At 59.3% G+C, this 11,682-nt stretch overlaps 5 protein-coding genes across 5 annotated transcripts; 3 read left to right on the top strand and 2 right to left on the bottom strand.

Moving 5' to 3' along the window:
- Positions 1 to 285: 285 nt before the first annotated feature.
- On the top strand, positions 286 to 970 carry BXZ73DRAFT_89879 (uncharacterized protein; the record flags this gene model as incomplete). The annotated part of the gene is made up of 3 exons (XM_048025425.1): positions 286 to 401; positions 460 to 686; positions 738 to 970. The coding sequence occupies 3 exons, from the start codon at positions 286 to 288 to the stop codon at positions 968 to 970; spliced, it is 576 nt and encodes a 191-aa protein (XP_047877985.1).
- Positions 971 to 1,303: 333 nt separating this feature from the next.
- BXZ73DRAFT_46757 (uncharacterized protein) lies at positions 1,304 to 2,105 on the top strand (the record flags this gene model as incomplete). The annotated part of the gene is made up of 3 exons (XM_048019750.1): positions 1,304 to 1,449; positions 1,517 to 1,731; positions 1,870 to 2,105. 3 exons carry the CDS (start codon positions 1,304 to 1,306, stop codon positions 2,103 to 2,105), a joined length of 597 nt encoding a protein of 198 aa, XP_047877984.1.
- A 679-nt stretch (positions 2,106 to 2,784) lies between these two features.
- Positions 2,785 to 4,147, bottom strand: BXZ73DRAFT_101247 (uncharacterized protein; the record flags this gene model as incomplete). The annotated part of the gene is made up of 5 exons (XM_048014839.1): positions 2,785 to 2,957; positions 3,024 to 3,280; positions 3,341 to 3,849; positions 3,902 to 3,997; positions 4,049 to 4,147. The coding sequence occupies 5 exons, from the start codon at positions 4,145 to 4,147 to the stop codon at positions 2,785 to 2,787; spliced, it is 1,134 nt and encodes a 377-aa protein (XP_047877983.1).
- A 2,149-nt stretch (positions 4,148 to 6,296) lies between these two features.
- BXZ73DRAFT_101246 (IgA peptidase M64-domain-containing protein) lies at positions 6,297 to 8,569 on the top strand (the record flags this gene model as incomplete). Its single annotated transcript, XM_048014838.1, has 9 exons — positions 6,297 to 6,741; positions 6,796 to 6,926; positions 6,983 to 7,014; positions 7,067 to 7,209; positions 7,264 to 7,282; positions 7,338 to 7,379; positions 7,432 to 7,977; positions 8,032 to 8,070; positions 8,122 to 8,569. 9 exons carry the CDS (start codon positions 6,297 to 6,299, stop codon positions 8,567 to 8,569), a joined length of 1,845 nt encoding a protein of 614 aa, XP_047877982.1.
- A 348-nt stretch (positions 8,570 to 8,917) lies between these two features.
- On the bottom strand, positions 8,918 to 9,820 carry BXZ73DRAFT_46658 (mitochondrial 50S ribosomal protein L5; the record flags this gene model as incomplete). Its single annotated transcript, XM_048019731.1, has 1 exon — positions 8,918 to 9,820. The coding sequence occupies one exon, from the start codon at positions 9,818 to 9,820 to the stop codon at positions 8,918 to 8,920; it is 903 nt and encodes a 300-aa protein (XP_047877981.1).
- Positions 9,821 to 11,682: the final 1,862 nt, after the last annotated feature.

Genomic DNA, 11,682 nt, shown 5'->3' with positions numbered 1-11,682 from the left:
GAAGCAGTGGAAGTCGTAGAGAATGTCGTCGTCAACTCTGAGTGCCGCCCAGCGCACGGTGATCATCGACTGCCCAGCGGGTGGCGGGCTGGAGGGTTTGGCTGAGCGGCGAGAGGACGAGTCGAAGGTGCAGTTGGCCAGTTCCGGTGGCCTGCGGTTCTAGCTTCGTCAACAACCCAATACCAGCCCGGTGTCCGGGGTCCCCCCCCTACTTATGCGCACGGAGCGCCTCTATCGCGTCTCTGTTCCTCCGTCGCGCCCCTGACGCGACGCCTGCACAACACGATGGATTCAGCTTACTACGAAAGACTACTGAAGAGTCTACAAGGGCTTCCTTGCGAGTTTTGTGGGGAGAATGCGACCCTCAAATGTTCTGCGTGCAAACATACGCGGTACTGTTCGTAAGTCATTCATGCCACTGCTCCATGTTTTATCCCTTCTGTATCCTGATTCTATCAGCGAGGAATGCCAGAAGCTGGATTGGAAGCAGCACAAGAAGGGCTGCAAGATGCAACAGATCCTCAACAAGGCGGAGGAAGAGATGAAGTCCCGCCCTCGCCCTCGTCCCAATCCGAATATATGCACGGGCTGCGGTGTCGAATTCGACGAAGACTACGGGTGTGACGACTTGTGTCCTACTTGTGGCTACGCAGCATGCGAGTCGTGCGTTTGCCATCACTCGAATGGTAAGCCACTTTGTCCTTCTGTAGACGATCTTTCATGGAACGTGCCGACAGGAACATGCTACTGTGCAGAGTCGAACTTTGGCAGGAACTACTGTCGGATGGAGCCCCGTTGGTACCACACTGATGGGAATGGAAGACCGTACGAGGGTGACCGCCATCCGGAAAATTATGACGACTGCTATACGGAAGACATGTTCGAGCCCGAACCTCGAGCGTGTCACAACTGCGGAGAGGTGAAGAAGGTGTTTAAAGAGGAATGGCGGTCGTTTGCTCGATTCCAGTGATGCGAACATAGGCAGTACCCCGACTGTACAATATCGATTGCTCTTCTTTCCTTTGTCTTTCCCCGCCCTTTCAAAAGCCGAGGGCATGAGACGTTACACAGCACCCTCCGAGGACCCCATGGCCAGCTGGGCACGCGCCCGTACGCGTAGGTACGCGTCGACGCGTCGATACACGTGTAGTCACGGGTGACGTCTTTGTGACAGGCGCGTCTGGAGCCTGGACCGGCTCATCCGACACAGCTCCGGCCGTCGTCCTGTACCCGAACCACGACCACCTGCCCGACATCGACGGCCATCATGCTCCTCTTGTCGATGTCGACGCTCGCTGGCGCCATGGTCATCGTCACCCTCGCCGCCTTCTTCCTTCCGGACCCCCCGCCTGCTCTCGAAGAGGACCGCTCCGAGTACACGTTCTGCGAGGTCTGCATGAAGGAAGCACCCTACTCCTGCTCCGCCTGCAAGACTGCTCGCTATTGTTCGTGAGTGGCCCTTGACTGATGCCTCGTGCGCTCTCGGGTCTCCAACCACATACCCTGCGTTACACAGGACGCGCTGCCGAGACGCCAACTGGCGGACCCACCAGCGCTCGTGCGGCATTCAGCAGAAGTTGAACGAAATGACCACCCGCATTGCTCTTACCCCTCCCAAACGACCACCTGTTGGCCAGTGCACCGGGTGTGGTGTCAAAGTGCGCTGCTTGGCCATGTGCAAGGATTGCGGGTATCAGGCATGCGACTCATGCGAGTCGCACCACTCGCGAGGTGCGTGCTTTTTGCTGCTCGGTATCATGAGATGCCTCCTCTTCCACCACCAAGATTGGAGGGATATTTTGGCGTTGGCCCGTCTCCGTCAGACAAGTGGCAAGCCACTGTACAGGCGCGCTCATGTCCGACTCCCAGGTACATGCTACTGCCCCAACTCCAATTTCGGCAAGAAGTATTGTCTGATGGAGCCGCGCTGGTACCATACGAATGGTCGAGGCCGCGACTACACTGGTGACCGCCATCCGGAGACCCATGGTCAGCCATACGTCAACAAGGTGTACGAGCTACACGAACGCGCCTGCGACAACTGCGGCACGGTCGCAAGATTATTCACGAAGGAATACCGCGACCCGTGGATGTGGACCAATTGAGATGGTCGCCTTGATGTGCGCTGTGCGCATGTATCCTGGTATCGCTCCCCTCTGCCCTCGCGCACGTCCGTTCGTATTGCATCTGTCGAGCACATCGCCGCTTTCCGCCCGCTTTCTCGTTCTGTACCACTAGCCATGCTGTATCCATCCCCGTCATGCTCACGCTCTTCACGTCCCCTCACGAGCCCCTGGACATATTTTGGAATCGGTCGCACGAACACTTCCCCGTCCCCTCACACATCGCACCTTCTTTATTCCCACATTTCACCTAGCCCACTGCACATAGCATCTCAATCCAGCATCGAGTGCCCCCCAAATCTGCCACGGCCTGCCACGAAAAGCTTTACAAGTCGTCGCCACTCAAGCGAAGAGCATGGGGGTTGTTCACGGTCCGGACCGAAGGGGCGGTTGCGCTTAACCGCCATCCCGCTCCAAGTTTCCGGAGGTGCAAGCAGTGAACAGCCGCAGACTCAACCGACCAGCCGAGGACTACTTCTCACTCAGATTGTCCACAAACTCAGATCTACTCACGCCCGGCCTATTCTTTTCGAATCGCTCAGTCCCAGTTACGAATGAAGCAAGAACGGATCTCCCATTAGCCACTAATATGGTATCTACTTCACGGTGCAACCGCATTATGCTCGAAGCTCAACATCTGATTGCAACTGTCTCCTCACGCCTAACAGGTCTGCTCCGCCGCGATGTCCCAGGTGCTCCGGAGAGACGCGCCGTTGTAGGTGAACGCGGGGAACGTGCTGGTGCCGGCGGGCAGCGTCGCGGAGGTGGCGGCCACGCACTGCGCCGTGAACTGGTTGGTGATACCCGCGGGGAGCACCATCTGGCCGGTCTTGGCTGATGAACGAATTTAACGTTAGCACCATTCAGGCAGGAGTGACAGCAGCAGCCGGAGAGACGTACCGGAGCGGTCGAGGAGCGAAAACCGGACGACGTTCGCCGCGCTCACGCCGGGGACGACGGCCTGGAGGTAGAGCGTGCGTGACTGCTCCTTGGCGGCCTTGACCGAGGCCGTGGCGGAGTCGCCGACGAGGGCCTGGGGGAGGAACGCCTTGCGGAGCGCGGCGCGCCAGTTGGCGGAGCTCTTCGCGAAGATGGCGCAGAGCATCGCGGTCGTGCCCTTGTTCACCTTCGCGTTGTTGTTCGCGAACGCGATCGCACTGCCCGACCCCCGTCAGCCTCGGTACTCATCCCCAAACAGGAGAGCAACGGGTACGCACATGGCCTTGTCGTCCGTGACGTACACCCCGGGTCCGTTCTCCGCGTCTGCGCCACTGCTGCCCGCAGCGCTCTTGGGGCCGAGGCCAATGAAATCGAAGAGGCCGTCGGCCTTGGTCGGCTTCGCGAGCTGGCCCTGCTGCGCCCAGAACGCGGCGGTGTCGCTGTTCGTGCCGTGCCAGCCGACGAACTCCTGGCTGTCGCGCTTGAAGAGGTGGTCGAGGTCCGAGAAGGGGACCTCGCGCACGTCGCGCTTGTTCTTGAACTTGTTCGGGGCGCACGTCTTGCCCTTCGCTGGAGCCGCGGGGGCCTTTGCGGGGGCGGCGGGGGCCTTCGCCGGGGCGGCGGGAGCCTTCGCAGGGGCTTTGGCGGGAGCAGCGGGAGCTTTCGCTGGGGCCTTGGCGGGAGGAGCGGTCTTAACGGGGGCTTTAGCAGGCGCCTTAACGGGGGCCTTCGCCTTGGCCGCGGCGCGGCGCTCGAGCTCGACGTCGGCGTCCTCAGGTTCGGCGAACTACATTGACTGGTCAGTATTGAAAGAGGCGCGAAGGCGAAGACCAACGTACCTCGACCTCGTAGTCATCGGTATCGACCTCTTCGTCGTCCATCTCGGGGTCAGTCATACCGGAGGCGTCAGCCAGTCGGGCATCGTTGGAAAAGAGCTGCAGTAGTGTCAACGCGAGCTAGCGGCCACGAACATATTGAGAGCATACCTCGACGTCGGTCGACTGCGCCTCGGGGACGGGGATGGCCTGGACGGAAAGAGAAACGCCGAGAACGGCGAGGACAAGAACGCGGCTGATGGAAGGCATGATGTGCTTTCAGGTGGGACTCGTAAAAAGAACGATGGTGGGTTGTTGGTCAAACGATGCGGTGAGTTGGGTCGTGAGTAGAAAGGCCGCACAGCTGTAGGAGCGAACGCGTGAGCATGACCATTGCGTCCGCGCTGAGGGCACCGAAGGCTCACCAGCTAAAAGTGGGAGTAAGAAGAGAGAAAAAGGAGAGGAGCCCAAAGGAGGAAAGGAAGGAGCCGGGGAATGTAGGTCGAACCTCCCATGCTTATATACTTCGACAGGAGGGGCGCCTTGACGATGGGTGTGACTGGTGCCGGTCGGACGAATCCTGGGACAAAGCTTCCGACCCTGCAGAAGGCGTGCTCGGTGATTGTGCGCTCATCCGACGGCAGTGAGGCAGTGGGAACCTGTATAGTAAGTTTGCCGCCGTTGATGACATGCACGCGGGATTAGCGGGCAACAGACGCCCCCTACAGAGGCACAATCACTAATAATTACCCCAGTCGGACTACTGTGCACAGGAGTAAGTAGTATCTTGCACCAAGGATCACGGAGAGTCTGCGTAGCGGCGTAAGTGAACCGGAAATGCTGAGCGCTGACCGGGCAAAGATTACTACTCATCGGACGTGCTCCGCGCGACGCTTCGACGTTTCAACTTCGAGCTGACGAGAGTCGCCAAGACGATTCCGAAGGCTTGAGGGTTTTAGAAGTTACGGAATGTAACGCCGGGCCAGCCACCTCTGAGAGGTGGTGAGTCGGCCGTTGAAGGAGCCGGTCAGTCCAACAAGATGCATCACTTCAGTAGACAGACATACGCACTGTGCGCAGCAGGTCCGTCAATTCGAGTATAAACCACTCTTTCTTCATGGCACTCTGCTGCATCGTCGCCTCCAAAGACGACGACTTGAGTGGGTGCGGCATTGATTCGGCCATCGACCTCCGATGCCGAGCACTGGCAGCTCGGTCATGATAGATCATGACCTCCTCCTCATGGTAGGCGTTAATCACGTCCTTGGGCGCGTCTAGTGCACTGGAATCAGCGAAGATCCAGTGCACGCATCGAGCTGTTCATTAAAAATTTCCACATCAACACACCGTGTTACACCTGCGATGTGAAATGGGGCATGAACATACCTCCCGGGCCAGTAGACTGGCGAGTTACGGCATACGACAGATATTCTGTGGAGCCCCAATTTAAAGCGCCCGCAATTGCAGCGTCTCGAAGCACCGGCAGTGAAGGAGCGTCTCGGTGCCACGAGGACATCCGCGATGTGCGGCGCTAAGGATTCGGTGGGCCATAATGTAGCATCGGAGATGGCTCCGGTGGACAACCAGCTCCTAAAGCATCGCTCAGCTGCAAAAAGTCCTGGTACGATCCCAAGACGCGTCAGAGTCATCGCAACGATCCCAACATCATCATGTGACCGCGTTTGTGTTCAGGGCAGGCTTTCTTGTGGATTGGCGCCTAATCCATCCATGCATCGGCGTCCGAAACCCCGCTGTCCTGCTCCGTCGTCCTTGCGGAAGACCTGCGATGGTCAGAACTCTGGTAGCAAGTGGAACGTATGGACTTCTATCGGATCCAGGAGCTTCAGCCTCAAGCTCCCCGGGCCCGAATTTTAATCACAAACCACGCTGTCCTCCTCAAAGCTGGATTTACGCATCCGGCTTGGCCCTCTTCGCATGGGACACCGTCGACTTTCATGCCAGCCTCCCCGCCTGAACGATGCATTTTACCAACTGACGCCAGTGAGCCTGCATTCAGCGCGCTTTCGCGGCTGTATTGCAACGACGCTTTGAAGAGAGCGAAAACGTGCCGGACGCGTTTCGCTTCCTGTTCGTGGCTTGGGTGGACTTGCGGGAGACGGGTTCCGTCAATCACACAAGCGACGCGTTTTCTCTATTCTTGTCCTCGTTCCCCATCATCATTTCATGAAATGAGTCTCTTGCTCTCCGCTTCGCTTGCAGCGAGAGTGCCAAGGAGTTGAGGGATCTACTGCGTTATCGTCCAAGACGGCCCTCCCGGCCCGGCAACTACAGTCTACTCGTGATGCATGACCAGGCACAACAGACCTTATCTTGAACCACACCTCCTCCACGGACCACAGCAGACGATAGGTAACAACGACTGCAAAAGCAAGGACTGCTGCCGTAGATGGAACGAACCATGGTCACATTCGCATGTATCGTTGGTCTGTTGCTGCCGCTTGCGAAAGCCGCAGGTGTCAACATCGCATCCACCACGCGTCCCTTCGAGCTGGTCGTCAACAGGGCACTGGGCACCGGCCAATGCACCTTCCTCGCCCTGCAAGACACACAGCCGTTCAAGGCCCTCCCAGACGACGGCCACTTCAAGCGCAGGCTCCTCCCTACGGGCGAAGAACGCTTTCAGTTCGTCACCCTCGACGAGGGCCACGCTTGGGAGAAAGCCGAGTCGCTCTGCGGGCCCCCGCACAGCTGGGACTTTCACGTACGCGTCGACCCCACCCTCGACCGCGCGGATGCCACGACGGCGGGCGTGCGCGTCGACCCGCCGCCGCTCGAGGTCGAGCCGCTCTTCGTGTCCGGCCCGGCGAGCAACCGCGTCGACCTCGTGTTCTTCGCGGACGGATGTGAGTTTCGCGCTCGTGCCTGCTCGTACTTTGCACGCGGCTGACTCGGCGCAGACTTGCAGGAGGAGCGGGCGAGGTTCTTCGAGGACGCGCGGCGGCTCGCCCGGGACATCTCGCAGAATCACACGTTCGCGACCGTTCGGCCGCTGCTCAACTTCTGGGCGGCGTTCACCCCGAGCGCGGAGGTGCGTGTCCTCTTTATCTCCCCGTGGGCCGCCGCTGATGCTGTTGTTGCGTGCAGAGCGGGGTTGGGAGAGGGGGTGTGCCCAAAGAGTAATGCCACAGTTTGTTGTCTAGCAGGAGCGTCGCTGACAGCGCTCTGCAGCACGGTGTTCGGACTGTGTCGCCCTGGTACCGAGCTGCGTGCCTTGTATTGCACCAAAGAGGACGTAGCTCGTGCAGCTTGCGCATCTATGGGCGACCAGTGCGACTACCCAATTATCGTCGGCAACGACCCACTGTATGGAGGTGAGTTTATCTAGCGTGACTTTCTGCTCTGCGACAGGCTGAAGTACATCACAGGCCTTGAGGGAGAGATAACGTGAGTTCAAGCGCGCCTTGCAAAGAGGACATATATAGATGCTCACCATGCACAGCACAATCACCCCGTCGCTCGCCAACGGAGCACTGGTGCTTAGGTCTGCCCTGGCCTTTCGGTTCCTTTGCAGCCTCTGACCATCCTGCCCCCAGGCACGAACTCGGCCACTCCATCATCTTGGCAGGCGAAGAGTACGACGGGAGCGAGGCCGAGGGTTACTACGGCGTCAACGCCGCGCACAGCACCGCGCGCTCCTCCGTCCCCTGGGCACACTGGCTTTCACCCGCATCGTCGCCCGCGCCCGCGCACCTACACGGTGCGCAGCACCCGCTCACGGACGCGGTGCGCATCGAGCGCGCGGTGATGCCGCTGCAGGACTACGCGTGGGCCCCGCTCAACGCGTCGGCGCCGTGGAGCACGACGTTCATCTCCGCGGGGACGTTCGCGCGGGGGCTCGTCCGGTTCTCACTCGCGGGCGTGCCGCGCGTGGGGGACCTGCGTGTCGCGCTCGACGGGCAAGACCTCAGGTGGGCGCCGCGCGCGGACATTGGCGTCGACCGGTGGCACTACGACATTGAGCTTGAGGAGCAGTTGGGGGGCGGGGAGCATGTGGTGAGCTTTGAGCTCCAGGAGGGTGCGCGGGAGGGCGTGGCGCAGTTGTGCAGCGTGGAGGTGCTGGAGTTCGGCAACGAGGATGAGTGGGTGGGCTCTTGAGAATGTTGTTCAGTGATTGCTGACGTGCTTGGTTCAAGGTTCGTGTCCACTCCGGGACATTACGGCCTATACCCGACGTGAGTGTCCTTCCCTTTCCCGCTCGTTGAGGGAGGCTAACGGGGATGAAGATTCTCGGACACGAACAAGACGACGTACCGGCCGACGAACGAGGACTGCCTCATGCGCATCGTCACCACCCCGGACTTCTGCAGCGTGTGCATGGAAGGCTTGTGGCATGCGCTCCTCCGCCGCGTTGACCTCATCGATGGCCTTACTGTCGAATGTTCTTCTGACTCCGCCCCCGCGTCACCACCCGAGCGCACTTTCAACCTCTCGCTCATCCCCCTCGCCCATCTTCGTGAAACATCCATCACATTGGAAGAAGGCTTCGAGATTACGTGGACCAAGGACGGAGTCGAGGTGCCGGAATTTACGAACCAGACGCGCCTCGTGGACGACGGGGGTGCGGTAGGTGAATACGCGGTTTGGGTGAGGTACAAGGCGGCGGAGGTGCGGGTGGACCCAGATGGATTGCTGGAGGCACGAGCGATGGTGACGGTGACGACGACGTGTTGATAGGGTGGAAACATATGGATGATGGAAAGGATTCGGATGGAGGAAACTTGTTCGACTTGCTTTATATTGACCTTTCATGTCTGAGGAATGTTTGAGAGATTTACTCACTCTTTACGACCACCATTTCACCATTTCAAACCAGTTGCAAGACTCTGCAGACTCTCTGTCTCACTGTTTGTGCCGTGTTGACGCTCTTTGAAGCCGACGGATAACGAACAGCGCGAAGTTGAGATGAAGCAGGTAGTGCAATGGTAGAATGCGAATTAGTCGACTATATGTTACATCTAGAAACTACTGCTCCCACACAGGTCAGAGCAGAACGAATGCCACGAAGACGCGCGACCCACCCTATGAGCGCGCGAACGGAATCTGGAAGCCGGAGAGCAGCGTGCGCGCGCGATTTTGAGCCCCCATGCCGGTCGCGTTGGTGATGAAGTGGATGTGCATCCCGAACGCGTTCGGGTACGCGTCGAAGTTGACCTCGATCTGGGGGAAGAGGGAGAGCGCCTGGGGCGGGAGGCCGATGGAGACGACGCCGCTGGCGGAGCTCGGCTTGTCGAGCGCGTGGGACGAGCCCTCCATGCGCACGCCCTGGAACTCGCGCATCCGGGGGAGGACGAACTCGACGAAAACGGAGAGGAAGTCCCACATGGGCGGGCCGCGGAGGTCGACCTTGGCCCCGAGGGGCGCGCCGGGGCGCGTCCAGTTCGGGACGTTCTTGTGGCCGTGGACGAGCTGGACGCCGGTGGAGGTGTGCTGGCCGCCGCCGCGCTCGGTGGCGCCGGAGATGGCGCGGAGGGCCATGATGGGCCCGAGGAGGTTGGCACGGGTGGTGAGGACGTTCTTCGCCTGGGTGTGGATCTGGATGCGCTCGAGGCGGACGACGCTGTCAGGGGAGGACGGCGGGGGCTGGCGTTGGAAGTAGCGGTTCCCGCCGAGCGGGGGGTTGTATCGGTGCTTCACGTACGGGTCTGCGGGGTCGTAGGCGAGGCGGGGAGGGCGCACGGGCTTGCGGGAGAAGGGCTCGTGGACGTAGGACATGTACATCACGTCCTCCTGCACGGTGTTCAAATAGTGGTCTGCCATCCGGGGCTGGTGGGTGTCGCGGACGATGACGTTCACGTGGGGGACGGGATAGCCAGCGTCGTTGCGGAGGAGGGGCTTGACCTCGGGAGCTGCCCGCGCACGGCGCAGGCTGCGGCCTGCCGCTGTGGCCGTTCGTCCCATTCGTGATGCTTGTGGTGCGCTCATGGTTGTCCAAGCGGGTCGGTGAGGAGAGGAAAGGGAAGGCGGCGCGCACGAGAGCGAAAAGCAGCGACGCTCTGTGCACAGGTGGCAGGAGTTGGACGGCTAGCGCCCGGGACCCAACAGGCTCGCGCCGGAACTGTGTCGGCCGGGACCCCGGAGGACCCCGGGGGCACCCTCGGCGTGGCGTCCGATTCGAATTTCACGCTCGCTCCTCCCACCGTGTTCAGGCCTCAGGCTCACAGTAACGCTGACCCAAGGGCCCTAAGGTGGCGGACACCAGGAACCGACAGGGTTTATGTAATCGGGCGCCTATCGGGCGCTTGTTTCAATATCGAGCGTGTTGATGCGGAATTTTGGAAAGTCAGTGCTGCAACTCGATGGGAAGGAAGTGAAGACAGTTTATTGAAATTTTATTTGACTCAATTGCAATGGCTGAGGGTAGTATATGGCGGCTCTCATGCCTACAGTGGGCCCACACAGCCTGAGCCATTCACAGTGCAGTGCTGCGGATGGGGGATTGGCTGCAGCCAGCGCTTCATATCACGTGATATGGGCGTTTACGTTTCAATTTCTACCTGCCGCGGACCGTTGGGACTCCCAATTGCATCAAAAATGCGATTCCGACATTCTTAGAAGTGCAGAAAAAAAAGGCTTATAGAAGGTGCCCATGTCCATGAAATTAAATTCTGTTTCCTGGGAAGCCTTCCTACGAGTCTGCACTACACGTCCCCGCAGCCCAAATGCCGAACAAGGGTGTGAGCCGGGAGCCTTAGCTCGTCGTCGCCGTGGGGCGCCCGGCTTACCTAAACCATGTCGGTTCCTGGTGTCCGCCACCTTACTACACGGCCAATCGACCGTTTTATCCTAGGACAAATTGACTGGATTTGATCCTCTCGGGATCGCGCAGGGACCGCTTCCATATCCGAGTGATAGCCCCACGGTATCGGCACTGCGATACACCCGGAGCCACGCTGGCAGAATATCCCTGGGATATTCCAGTTCAGATATAGTCAAGCTGCTCCTACGTGCCCGGTGGGTTATGTCGGTGACACCAACCTGGTGCCCCCTTTGGGACTCCAACATTGAGCGGTGACCTTCAGGCTTCACACAGGTCGGGAGTTGGATCATGGCCATTGCTTCACTAGACATTCCGCGCTAAACTAATATAATTGTATTCATTAAGGGATATGAGGAACAGCGGGCCTGTGAGCGGTTGACCACGACGTGGGCGGCAGACAAGAGCCAAGACACTCGGATGGCGGCGGGCAACACAGTTATTTTGAACTGAGCTACAAGTGGGGGTGTGGCGAAGGTCAACTGACACAGAAAGCAGGTGAACAAGGGACTCTACACACTCACCAGGAGATGCCTGAGGAGGCTGCAGCCAGCAGACGTGGCGGTGGGAGCCAAGCATAAGTTCGAAGCGCTGACCGACACGCGCGCGCGAGTCACAGCGCACCAGTGTTGGCGCTTCGGACTTGTACCTGACTTTCGACCACTACCTGCCAGCACACTTCCCATTCACCTCTTCCCTACAGTAAGATTGCCCTCGCGACTTCTCTTACAAAGGTATGTTCATCCATCCGCTTTTTCTTGGTCGCGGACTCAGTATTTCCCTCAGTCGTGCATTCGCTCCTGGGGTGTCCCGACGTCCGTTTCAACCGCCAGACCCCCTACCAGGATCGGACTCCCCCTCTGGATCTTCGTCTTGTGTACCCTCTTTTCCGCATCAAGGTCGAAATATCTTTGTCTCGTGAGTCATGTGTTTGTTCTCTGTGTTGTGCGGGCCCGTTCTGCCATGCTTTTCTGCGACCAATCCGATGGATCCGTCGATGATCGGTTTGCTGCGTCCTTCCTATGGTAGC

Source organism: Epithele typhae, assembly GCF_022376455.1.
Source record: "Epithele typhae strain CBS 203.58 chromosome Unknown BXZ73scaffold_23, whole genome shotgun sequence".
NCBI classification, from domain to species: Eukaryota; Fungi; Basidiomycota; class Agaricomycetes; order Polyporales; family Epitheliaceae; genus Epithele; species Epithele typhae.
Note: the sequence above shows the minus strand (reverse complement) of the source record. Positions and strands in the feature narration are given on the sequence as shown.